The following is a 12199-nucleotide window of genomic DNA, read 5'->3' on the forward strand; positions in this document are numbered from 1 at the left end:
GTCACCACGTGTAGCTCCAGCAACCTGCTCAGCTCCAAGCACAACATCTCCACTGTCGGCTGGCTCTCTTCACTTGGAAGTCCCGCCAACAGCCCCTCGACTCCACATATCCAGAGCAAATGACCCTTCCCCCTCCCTAAGCCAGCTTCCCCTTCTGGCTTCTCCACTTCTGTTGGCAGGGCCGCCATCTTGCGACTCTTCCTTCCCTCACTCCCCACATCCCTTTCACCGAGTCCCTTTGGTTCTGCCTTCTTTTCCTCTTCTAAAGCCACCACCCCAACCAAAGTTTGCAGCATCTCACCCCTACACGGTCACAATCATACTCCATTTCGAGCCCTGGTCTCGCCTATCTATCTACCTGGTCACAGTGTTTGCCCCTTCATACCCAGTGAAGCCTGGCATTACGAACACGGATCCCGGAGACACAGCGGTTAGAGTGCCCTCAACCTATGGGAAGTGAAGGCCACAGGAACAAAAGAGACAGTGTCTTGGTGATCACCACAGTGGGAGCACAGGACAAAGCAGTATTCCTGCCTTAGAGAAAAAGCTTCTCGGGAGAGTGGCTTCTGAGCAGTAGCTGGAAAAGGGGAAGCGTTTGCAGGCAAAGGGAGGAAGGCCAGAAAGGAGAACTTCTGGTGAGCAAACACAGAGGGAGGACAGAATAGAAATGGGGCAGGAGGTAAACTTGGAGAAGTAGGCTGGAACCACACTATGGAGGGTGAGAGGCATGGACTGCCCCATGGGTCACTTACTGAGCTTTTCTCTTTTTTCTTTTCTTTTCTTTTCCTTTCTATAAAGAGGGAGGTAGGGAGGAGCAAAGGGAGAAGGAGAGAGATAGAATCTTAAACAGGCTCCACACCCAGCGTGGAGTCGGACATGAGGCTCGACCTCACAACCCTGAGATCATGACCTGAGCTGAAATCAAGAGTCAGATGCTTAACTCACTGAGATTTCTGACACTTGCCAAACGCACACTTTCAAAGCCACTGAGAGTTTCCTCTCCCCAAACCCAACAGCCTTCCCTCATACTCATTCTCCATCCCTCATTCTCTTAGCCACTAAATCAGTAAGTATTTATTAACGGCCTCCTGTGCACTGGGCATTCACAATGCAGCCGCAGTGGGACACTATGTCTCCCTCTATGGAACTGACAGGCTTGGGGACAGACTGACCATCGTGAGCCAAGGCAGTACCAGGAGTAGGACACGATCTCAGAACTATGGGGCTGAAGTGCAACTCTCCCTGAAAGGATAACGTGGAAATATCTACCGTGATTTTAAAGGTTCACATCCTCTGACCCAGCATCTGCACTTTAAGGGATTTTTCTGCAAACACATTCCTACCAAGGGCACAAAGATCTCTGTACAAAGATATTCACTGCAGTGATGTTTATACCAGTGCAAGACTAGAAACAGCCAAATGTCTAGCAGAAGGGGATGGTTAAGTGACTAATGGGATATTCATAAAGTCATAAAGAAAGAAGAGTGAGGTAGATCTTTACTTACTGATGTACAAAATGTCCAAGACTTATTAAGTAAAATAAGGAAAGTAAATTACATAACAGTACCAGTATGATTTAAGGGGGGGGGAGCATATATCTAATATGTCACATGGAAATATAAGGAGAAGTATACAACCAACTCTTCACAAAAGTTCTGTCTGTAGAATGGGACTTCAGGAGACTTTCACTTTCTACATTACATATTTCTGTAAAGTTAGAATTTTCAGTGATGTAACCAGGGAAAATAAAGAAGTTAAAAAAAGAAGTGTGGCAAGTGCTACGATTGGGAAAGTAGACTGAGCTCTGGGGGCACAAGACAGGAGCAGCTGATGCAGCAAAGGGAGAGTCATAGAAGGTTCTCCGGAGGAGGCAACATTGAAATTCATACCCCCAAATGTTCAGGGGTTAGCCACGCCAGCAGGCGCAGCGGGGGAAGACAGACAGGACTATGTGAGCACAGGAAATGAGTTCAGTCTGGGGAAGAGTGTGCGTTCAATCATTCAGCCAACATTTACTGAGCATCTACTAGATGCCAGGCACAGTTCTAGGCACTAGTTTTTGGATGAACAAACATCTGGTTACAAAACTGACAAAGCTCCATCTTGGAGCTCACATTCTAGTTGAGAGGTTGGTAATGACCCGCAGAAGTGGGCAGGGGTCAAGTGGTCAGATCCAGCCGAGCCTTAACAGCATGCTAAGAGCTGGATTTTGCCACTAGGAGAAAAGAGAAAAGGAACGCACTGGAGGGTTTTAAGCAGGGAATGAGGAGACCATTGTTCAACAGTCATACCTCCCGGTGACATCAGATTATTCTTTCTAAAACACTGCTCCTCTGTGCCCACAGGAAGCCACCAAGTCAGCCCAAACAAGGGCAGTGGGGCCCTTGCTGGCAACTCAGCCAATCCAACTGTTGACAACAGTCTCCTACTCACTCTCCCCTTAATGGGCCGGGCCATTCTCACCTTCAGGCCTCATCCTGGGCTAGAAGCCTCTTCTCCCTCCTCTCTGACAATTCCCAGCCCTCCCAACTTTCTGGGCAAAAGCTGAAGCTTCACCTCCAGATTTGCTGGAGCTCAAGAGACTCTGGGCCAATAAGAACTGGCTCCAAAGGGGCCAGTGCCAGGAGTAGGCAGAGTCTGCTAAGGCCAAAGACAGAATCAGATGCATCATCTTCCTGATAACTGTGCTCCTTCCTCTGCCTTTCCTCCTCTGTTGTAGAAGTCATTCCAAAAATCATACATAGAGTTTAATTACATAAAGCAAATGCTGGGTGTCAGTCAGTACATGACACTATTTATGCAGTGAAACAAACAAAGGAAAAAGAACTTCCCTAGATTCTGGATTTCAATCCTCACTCTGCCTCTTGCCATTTGTGTGACCCTGGCCAAGTCATTCTAACTTCTAGGGTCCCAGTTTCCTTGTCTGTAAAATGGGATTACAGTACCAACTCCAGGGTTGCAATGAGGACTAGTACATGTAGGGCAGTGCCTGGCAAGTGTCAGCCCTTGTTAGGCACTAGCTAGTCTCCTTTTCTTTGGCGGGGGTGGTAGGGTGTAGGGAGCACAGAAGTGGGGGGCCCTAGCTCACTCCCAGCTTCACCTCCCACCTCTTCCTTTGAACCCAGTACCCAGCAGACCATTATCCTTTTCTCAAACTTCCAGAGATTTCCCCACATTCCAGAACTTGCATAGCCCTCTTTACCTAGAATGTTCTTCCTGACCAGTGCCCAGGCAGAACACTTCCTGCTATCTGAGGCTGCCTCCCCCAGACTCCCCTCCCTGGTTCCCCTACCTGAGGTCACATGACCCCTCCCTTGGGATGCTGGATATCTCTCAAGGTTGTTGCATAGATGGCCTTGAAATAGAGTGTATGTGGAGGGGTGGGGAGGCAGTCCCTGTGCATGCAAATTCCCCATCAGTTGGAACAATCTCTTGTAAAAAAGTGGGTGCTCTGAAAATAATTAGTGAGTAGACATGAATGCTCACAGGGCAAGGCAAAGGGTCTCCCCAGAAGACAAATCACGAGGTTTCGATGGGATGGATGGTTCCTATGGCATGTGGTCATATGACGTGGGGTGCTAGGGCTGAAAGGAGCACAGTCCTACCAAAGGAAACCAGGCTGAGGAGGGAGGAAGGGTTAATATCCACCCACCAGTGCCCAGTGCAGCAGGCCAAGCCGTGGCTGTATCTCGATTTCCCAGCACTCCCCTCCCTGCTCAGCTCTCAAGCTCCTGGCAGTGGCTTGGTGTCTAGCAAGGTGGGCTTAAGGGGAACACCTTCGAGGTGGGGGCTGGGGAGAAGGGAAGGCAGATTGTGGCCAAGTGACAAAGAGCCCAAGTCCACTCTCACCTCCTTCCCAGCAGCTGGGCCCTCCGCTTTGTGCCCCTCTTCCCCCTGAATCCTTCACAGCGGTGCCCCTCTCCCCTCTCCCTTCAGGGGCCTTCACGAGGCAGGAGTACCTCTGGGAACTGAGATGGGGCCTCCTGGAAAATCGGGTTCAGATCCCAGGAGAGATCCGGAATCAACTCCCACCTCAGGAAGCAGTGTTCTGTGTGGCCGGCACGAGGTGTTTTCACAGGTCCTGTGTCACTTGGTCCTGGCAACAGCCCTTCTGCATGGGAGGCATTTGTCCTCATTTACAGCCGAGGGTACCAAGAGCCTGCAAGTTGCTCAAAGCCACACGGCCAGAAAGAGGTAGAACAAAGGCGCAAAGGCTCCTGTTCGGGAGAGGTAACAGAGAGTGGCCGAGGCGAGGATCCTACCACTTACCAGCTGGGGGGCCTTGGGTAGGTGGTGTTACCTCTCTGCACCCCAGTTTCCGTAGCTTAACACAGGGCAATGGTGGTGCCTTCCTCACAGGGTCGCGGTGAGGGCGAAGCAAGCGAGTGTTTATAAAGTACTTTAACAGCACCTGCATTTAGTGTTTCTGTGCGTTCTCTTTGCAGTTGCAGGACAGGAGGGGTCTGGAGGCCCTCCTGGCAGAAGCAACCAGCCCACAGCCCTGAGGGCGGAAGGCTCTCCAGCACATCATCTAAGCAAAAGAAAGCCCTAGCAGGCACTCCTTGGAGAAACTAGGCTCAGGGCAAGTCCAAGCGTTGGGGGCGGGGGGGGGGGGTGGCTGGTGGTTGGGGAGGCCAAGAGGACAACGGTGATCCCTTCAACACTCTGCCACCCTTACTTTGGATTCTCCTGCTAGATAAAGTCTGAACCCCTCAATTCAGCCTCTTATTTGAACCACCTCTGGGTACCCCAGGAACTACAGAATGAGTCTGACACGGAGCAGTCCCAGCCACACATGTACAAACTTCATGATTGCACAGAGCTCTGCCTAACCCCGTTGCACGGAAACCTCCCGACAGCTGCGTGAGGTCAGGAAGGAGGAAATTCTGAGTATCTTCCATTTACAGATTGGTACACTGGAGCCCAGACAGGGTGAGTGACATCCCTCGGGTCGCACAGCTGGTAAGTGCTCTAGCACTGAGACAACACCCACATCTTTGCCTTGCTTCTGCTTTTTAGGGTGCCTCTCAAGAGGGGTGACAGAGGAGTCTATGGCTCGGGGGGAGTAAGCTTTTCTGTAAGACCCTGGTCCTAGCAGAGGAAAGCCGGCCCCCACTTGTTAGCTGAGATCAAGAGTCCCTGCCCTTCCTTCCCAAGGTGGAACCAGGCACAGGACTCTCAGCTGAATAGAGCCAGCACTGGTAGGCGGCCCTGGCCCTACTAAGGAGCTCTGCTCAGCTGGGGCATATCTACCATAGGAGCAGCAGGGCAAGGCTGTAGGGGTGCGGCAGGGAGGGAGGAGTATGGGTCTGTCCTGCCAACACTGCAGGGACCTGGCTTCATCTGGGCTCCCACACCTGGCAGGACTGATCCAACCTCAGAAAGGAGGCTGCAAAAGGAAGACTCAGTTGTTGTCTAGCAATTGCCATGAGCCTAGGTCCTTGCAATGGTCTTGGCTCCAAACTTTTCTTGGCAAGAAAAGTCTTGTAGGTCCCAGTCACAAAGGACGGAGCATCAGGATGAGTATGAGCCAGTGCTGCGGGCTTTACCTGAGGCATCCCAGTCCCTCCTCTCACCACCCCTTCGGGGAGTTGGTCTTACTTAGAAAGAGTAGCAAGGGAGCACCCCGGTGGCTCAGTCGGTTAAGCATCCAACTCTTGATTTCGGCTCAGGTTATGATCTCAGGCTCGTGAGATCAAGCCCCATATTGGGCTCCATGCTTAGTGTGGAATCGGTTTGAGATTCTCTCTCTCCCTCTGCTCCACCCTCTGTTCTCTCTCTCAAATAAATAAAATCTTTTTTTTTTTAACTTTTTTTTTTTTTTTTTTTGAGAGAGAGAGAGTACACACAAGCAGGCAGAGGCAGCGAGAGAAGCAGGCTCCCTGCCGAGCAAGGAACCCGATGCGGGACTCGATTCCAGGACCCTGGGATCATGACCCCAGCCGAAGGCAGTGGCTTAACCAACTGAGCCACCCAGGTGTCCCTCAAATAAATAAAATCTTAAAATAAAATAAAAAGAAATAAAACTGAGGAAAGTGAGGCTCAGAGGGGTTATGTCACTTTTCCAGATCCTACAGCTAGAGAGTAGCAGGTGTTCATCTAGGCAAAGCTCATGTTCCTTTCATGTGTCAAGCTGACTGGGCCACGGGTACCCAGACATTTGGTCAAAATTATTCTGCGTGTGTTGGTGAGAGCGTTTCTGAGTGAAATTAACATCTGAATCTGGGTAAAGCAGATTGCTCTCCCTAATGTGGGCGGTGGGCCTCATCTTTCCACTGAAGACCCAAATAGAACAAAAAGGCTGAATAGGAGGGAACTCACCCTGCCAGTTGAGCTGAGACGTGAGTCTCTTCCAGGCTTCTGACGCAGCCTGAAACACCGGATCTTCTTGGATTTTGAGCCTGCTGGCTTCAGGCTGCAACTTACACCACTGGCCTCTGCTGTTCTCAGGGCTCTAGGCTCAACCTAGAACTAACTATACATCATTCCTGTGTGTCCAGCTTGATGATGGCAGGTCTTGGGACTTCCCGGCCTCCATAATGACGTGCGCCAATTCCTTATCGTAAATCTCTCTACAGATCTAGATCTACATACAGATCCTATTGGTTCTGCTTCTCTGGAGTACCCTGACCAAATACAAAGACCAAACCTTGGGCTTCCCGGAACAAGTTGGCGGCATAATTGGGTATGAAATGCCCAGCTGCCAGAGGCCAGACATCTGAATATCTAGAACAATTGTATGATTTAGTCCAAAAGTCCCCTTGGTTCCTAAGGCCCCAACAGGAAGCCTGGCAGGGAGGGGCCCTGCCTGGCCAAATGAACAGAGCCAAGCAGCAGAAACCTTGGTTTTCTTTTTGTTTGTTTGTTTTTGTCTTTTTCTTTTTAACCAAAATAACCCCCAAGTACTCAGGAAGGGGTGTGTCAACTCTCTCCAGCACCACAATGTAAACAGCAATACTTGTGGAGTCCACTAGGTGGAGCCAGTGATCCAGCAGAAAGGGGGGAAATGCAAACTAACTCTAGGAGGGAAGGCCTGCAGGCAGGGGGTGCACCAGGCTGCAATCTTCACCAGGATCCCCAGGTTGGATAAATACTCCCCACCCTCAGCATGTCTTCTAGCCAATGGTGTAAAAACTCAACTCTGGGGTTCCCAAGCCCCAAGCCCTTTCATCAGCTCTCACTGTAGCATCTCTGGACTTCAAAGTTCTCAAACCATGTTATTCCCTCCTAAGCCACCCAGCAAAATGAGCAGCCACAAAGTGAAAAAAAGTCACTGCCCCAAAGCCTCGGAGCTCCAGGCAGGGAGGTGGGGTGGGGTGGGTCCCCTGCTGTGCCTGTTTCACTGGAGAAAACACCCAACAGTACCTTTCACCAAGGAATCTAAAAATGGATGGGCAAGCGCACAAGCAAGGTGGTCATGTGATGAGGGAAGGAGCCGGGACAGGGAGCAAGGAGGAAGGCGGAGAGGGGAGAAGAAGATGGCAAAGGCACTTTTCTTGCCAGCGAGCAGCTCTACTTAGCTACACGTTCTCAGCTCTCAGCCAGCATTCCTGGCCCTGGGTTGGGTCCTCCCATGAATCTTCCTGCACCTGCTCCTAGTGGGGATAACAGCTGAGTCCTCCAGGGGTCCTCTGAGCTCTATTAGGTCAGAGACCCGAAGGCAGAGATGGGAAGCAAGGGTTTTCTCCTTGTTTCCCCTGGCTGGCCTCAGTTCAGGTCCCAGAATACTCCTTCCTTCATCAGGAGAAAACCCTCCCCTGCCTGTCCAAGACGGTGGTCTCTCACCTTCCTTAGGGATGACAGGAAAACAGCACAGAATGCCGGCTATGGGGGTCCTGAACCTCACCCAGCCCCTCCACCTCCCACCTGCCCCCACCATCTTTCCAAACTTGCACTGCCTGGCAGCCACTAAGCTCAGCTTCGGCCTCTGTTGCCATGGCAACAATGTGGCTTCCCCCAAGTGGGAAGCTGGTTGCCAAGGCCCTTGTTGCCAAAGGCTATAACAGCCACCCCGGTGTGCGAAGAGGGGGTGAGAGCTCTGTGGAGGGGCGGAGGGTGGCCAAGGAGGCTGGGAGGGAAAGAAGCAGGGGGCTCTCCAGAAATGGTAGAGTACCAGCAGGCCCCCTGCTGGAGTGGGGCTTGCTGGGCCCTTTAGGATGGGAACAAGTACTCCCCGATACCTCAGTGCCTGCTCCTCAGGAAGGATGGAAGAAAGGGTCCCCTGCCCAAAACATACCTGGATAAGCCCTCTACTGAGCAGGACTGGGCCCTCCAAGCCCCACCCCCACCCCCACATGGAGGAATGGCTTTGATGCTCCCCAACTCCAGAAAAACAGCCCCCAGGAACCCCTCTGTCTTGCTCGCTTAGATGCCCCTATACAAGCTGGCTGCAGGCAGAGCCGGGCCCTGCAGCCAGAAGCAGCATTAATTACAAGGATTGCAAACCTCTTAGCCTGTCTCAAAGCACGTACTTAATATTCCTTGTAAAATGCTTCTCTTTGGAGCAGAGCTCCCGTCAGTCGACAAGAGGAGAGGGGGACACCATTAGGGCTCATTCCCTTCTAGAGGTGGGCAGAATAGGGCCCTTGATCTTCGGGGAACGCTGCCTGAGCGGCTCACTCCATCCCGCAGAGAGCAAAGAGACCAGCCTTGCTTTGCTGAGCCGGCATCTGGACGTCTACAGCCCACGGGTCACGTGTGCAGCCCCTGCCCGGCTCCGGGCCGGAGAGAAGAGCTGGTTCCCTCCCCCAGACCCCATCCTGCTCGAGAGGGGCTGGAAGAGAAAGCTGAGAGAGGAAGTGAGGGTATCCAGGGAAGCAGATGGCTGGTAGAAGAGGCAGGGGTGGCAGAGAGAGCAGCAGGTGGGGGTGGGGGCGGGGAGCCTAGTCTGCAAGGGGCCCAGGACCGGAATGAGAAGACGAGGGCACCAAGAACATCCAGGTCCATGTTTCCCCAGCCCTGCTCCCCTGCAGTAGCATCCCAACCAGAGCCTGACCCATGACCCCCAGGCCTGCCTGGCCCCCTCCCCTAGAACTCCCCCATCTTCTCCAACCCCCAAGGAAAAGCAGGTGTACCTACCCCAGGTGCCAGCCCCTCAGGTGGGGTGGGGGAGATGCCATCCCCGCCGCCCTGGCCACGGGCACTGAGCTGGGGTGACATGGTGGGCGACTCGTCGATGTACGGCATGGTCTCCGAGCCCTCCGGGGGCCCCTTCTGCTCCTCATTCCCCTCTCCGTCGTAGTCGTCGGCCCCGTAGCTGAAGTCTGAGACAAGGAACAAGAAAGGCCACTGAGAGTCCTCCACGAGGGCCGCCAGGGACTGGTAGCGCAGTGGGCGCCGACGGCGACCGCCGGCTGCCATGCCCCCCGCCGCAGCATGCACGGCCTGGCCCAGGCGGGGGCTGCGCGGGGGGCCCGGGCCTCGTGAGGGGCTGGGGAGCGCCAGCAGGCCCCGCGGCTGCAGCTCCAGGGCTGCTGGGAGTCGGGGAGGAGCGGCTCTACTGTTGCCACCTGCTTAATAGCATGTCAGCCGCGGATTTCGAGCCGCTGTTTCCTTTGCCTCCTGCCTCATTCCAAGTCTAAAAATTCACAGTGGGAGCAGGAGGCAGGATGCTTCCAACTCTCCTCTCTGAGTCACCATTTTGCTTTTTATAGGGACTAAGGAGGTTGGGCGGGCCGAGCGATGTCACTTCCTGAGCCCCTCCTCCTTGGGTACCATTCGTACACGGAGCCGATCCCTGGCATGGGGCGCAGAGCAGCTTTCGGGGTGGAGGGCTGAGGCACTGCCCCCGGGGAGCCCTCCCTTCTCCGAACAAGGCCCCAGCGCGAGATGGAGCCCAGGGCTGGCCGAGTGTGGGCGAGAAGGTGGCTCTGAGGCCTGGCAGGGATGTGGTTTAATGGCAGACTCAAAAGCTGGCACTTATTTCTATAATTTCAATGGAGGCTCCCTTCAGAGAAGAGGGAAGAAAAGGCCGCAGGGAAGTCGAGCTGCCGTTTACCTGACCAGGCTGCGGAGCCCACGCACGGATGCCCCTCTCGGGGACGGCAGGCCAGGCCCACGGGGGCACAGACCTGCAGAAAGGAACCCCAAGCTCCACCACAGGGGTCTCTCCTGCAGCGGCATGAGCGACCCTCTCGCCACCCCTCACCCTGTCTGGGCCTCTTCCCATCATCTGCTCAGACGGAGCTTCTTCCCAGATGTCTTCCTGGCGTCTCTGCTCAAAACGACAGCAATACGGCCTTCTAGCGGCTCGGTTGCTCTTGCCCAGTCGTCTCTGTGCCCCTGGGACAGGAACTGGGTGTCTCGGTCATCACTGTGTGTGCCCAGAACCCACAGGACCGCGTGCGGCAGGATCTCGGGAAACGTGTGTGGAGGAGATGAATGAGCAGAGGAATGCACTGTCCTGCTCAGGTCTCAGGTTTGAGCCAAATTCTCCACGGGGCCCTGGCTCCTCCCCTTCTGTCACAACATACCAGCCCCTGGGCAGCCAGCAGCCTGAGAACGGTGTCAACAGGTCACCAGGGCATCTGGCCACGGCTGTACTCAGTCCAATCTGGCCCTTTGGCAGCCAAGAGCTTCCCCCAGGCTCGCTGCACCTGCTCCCTCTGACTTTCTCTCCAATCCCCGTGCTGACGGCCCATTAAGCTGTCAGAGGATGTAAGCTATTATTTTTTTCCCCCAGAACAGGCATGCATGTGAAGAACCACAGGATCCAGCCACGGAAATGTGTGTAAGCCACGTACACGGAGATAGGGCCCGCTGGCTGGAGAACGCAGGGCCTATGCATGAGGCTGGTAGGGGGTGAGCCGACTCTGCTATTAGGCGGGTAGTGGGAAGGCAAAGAAGCCACAGCACCCAGTCAGCCCAAGTCTGGCGTGGTCGGAGAAGGGGGGCCACTGTCTGGTGACGTCTCCTCACATTGAGAAACACAAGGAGGGAATGAGACATCCTGTTAACCTCCCTCTCTCCTCCAGGGGGCTCCAGGCTGCCCTGTGAGTGCCTGGAGTCAAGGCCAGGGGTGTGCAGTACGGTGAACCCTGAGCTGGCCAAAAGCTCAGATTCCAGCGGGCCATGCTGACTCTCCTGTACACTGACCTATGTTCCCAGAGGTCATGGGCCCAGATCTGGGTAAGCTCCAATTCCTCCTCATCAGAGGGCCAGCCATGGGCCTGCGTCTCCCATTCCTCTCAATCTAGCTACACCTGGAAGGCTATTGCTACTATCCCCAGTTTATCAGTGAGTCTCAGGAAGATCTATCTGCCCAGAAAGATTCTGAACCCAGGTATGTCTCCAAATGCCACCCTTTTCCCTTTGAGTTTCTAACTTCCAGAGAAGTCGACTTCCACAGCTCTCCTGATCAGGGGAGGCTGACCAAAGACCAGGAGGGAGGGGTGCCGGCCACAGCCGTGGGAGAGGCCCAGGAGTGGAGGACAGTGCACACATAGAGCTCTCTGCAAATGTTCTTAAATACTTTCCCTTTTGTTCTACCACCTGTCAAACGCTGACAGCCCAGGAAGTCCGTCAGAGACCCAGGAGGGCCCTTACCAGGAAAAGGTACAGAAAAGACAGAGAAACCAACCCTCAGAGAAAGAAGGTGCCCTGGGGACTCAGGAGGATGGAAATCTACTGAACACAGGCTTCAGTTTATGAGAAGCTGCGGATACAAAGGCTTGGCCACCAGGTCTCAGAGAGAGAGAGGGCAGAGGAGGCTGCTAACAGCCAATATCCGTTTCCCCTCCTAGTAACAGAAATATCATTATATTTGCAGTGGCACTGTGCCCAGTGGCTAACTAAAAGACCACTTTCCCTAGTGGTGTGGACCACGTGATTAAGTTCCAGCCAATGAGATGTTAAGTGGATATGTATGAAACTTGAAGGAAGGCTGCTAAAAATGATAGGTTTAGCTGGAAAGCACGCCACTCCTCGCCCTGCCCCCATGGTTCCTCCTTGTTGCCAAAGTTTGGAAAGCAGATGGGATGGCTGGAGCTCCAGCAGCCATATTAAACCATGAGGTGACTTTGAGGATAGAAGCCTTCACTGAAGCTAGCCAAGCAGAAAGCTAGGTACCCAGGCTCGTGATGGCACAATGAGCTGCCATACCACTCCAGGGCTGTCTACTGCCAGACTTCTTCTTCTTTTTTTTTTAGATTTTATTTATTTCAGAAAGAGAGCACACGCACACTCTTGTGTATGAGTGGAG

General features: G+C 53.6%; 1 protein-coding gene across 3 annotated transcripts in view; it reads right to left on the minus strand.

Annotated features, from left to right (window-relative positions):
• ABR (ABR activator of RhoGEF and GTPase) overlaps positions 1-12199 on the minus strand; it is a gene marked incomplete at its 5' end in the record, with an annotated part of 172163 nt that overhangs the window by 83644 nt on the left and 76320 nt on the right. For 2 of the 3 annotated variants that reach the window (XM_080826219.1, XM_080826217.1), the window contains one exon: positions 9079-9263. In XM_080826219.1, coding sequence (XP_080682345.1) covers positions 9079-9186 — 108 coding nt within the window. Of the gene's footprint in view, positions 1-9078; positions 9361-12199 lie in introns of those variants that run through there. The other variant, XM_080826216.1, reaches the window with a different exon arrangement.

Source organism: Martes martes (genome assembly GCF_963455335.1).
Source record: "Martes martes genome assembly, chromosome: 16".
In the NCBI taxonomy this organism is placed as follows: Eukaryota; Metazoa; Chordata; class Mammalia; order Carnivora; family Mustelidae; genus Martes; species Martes martes.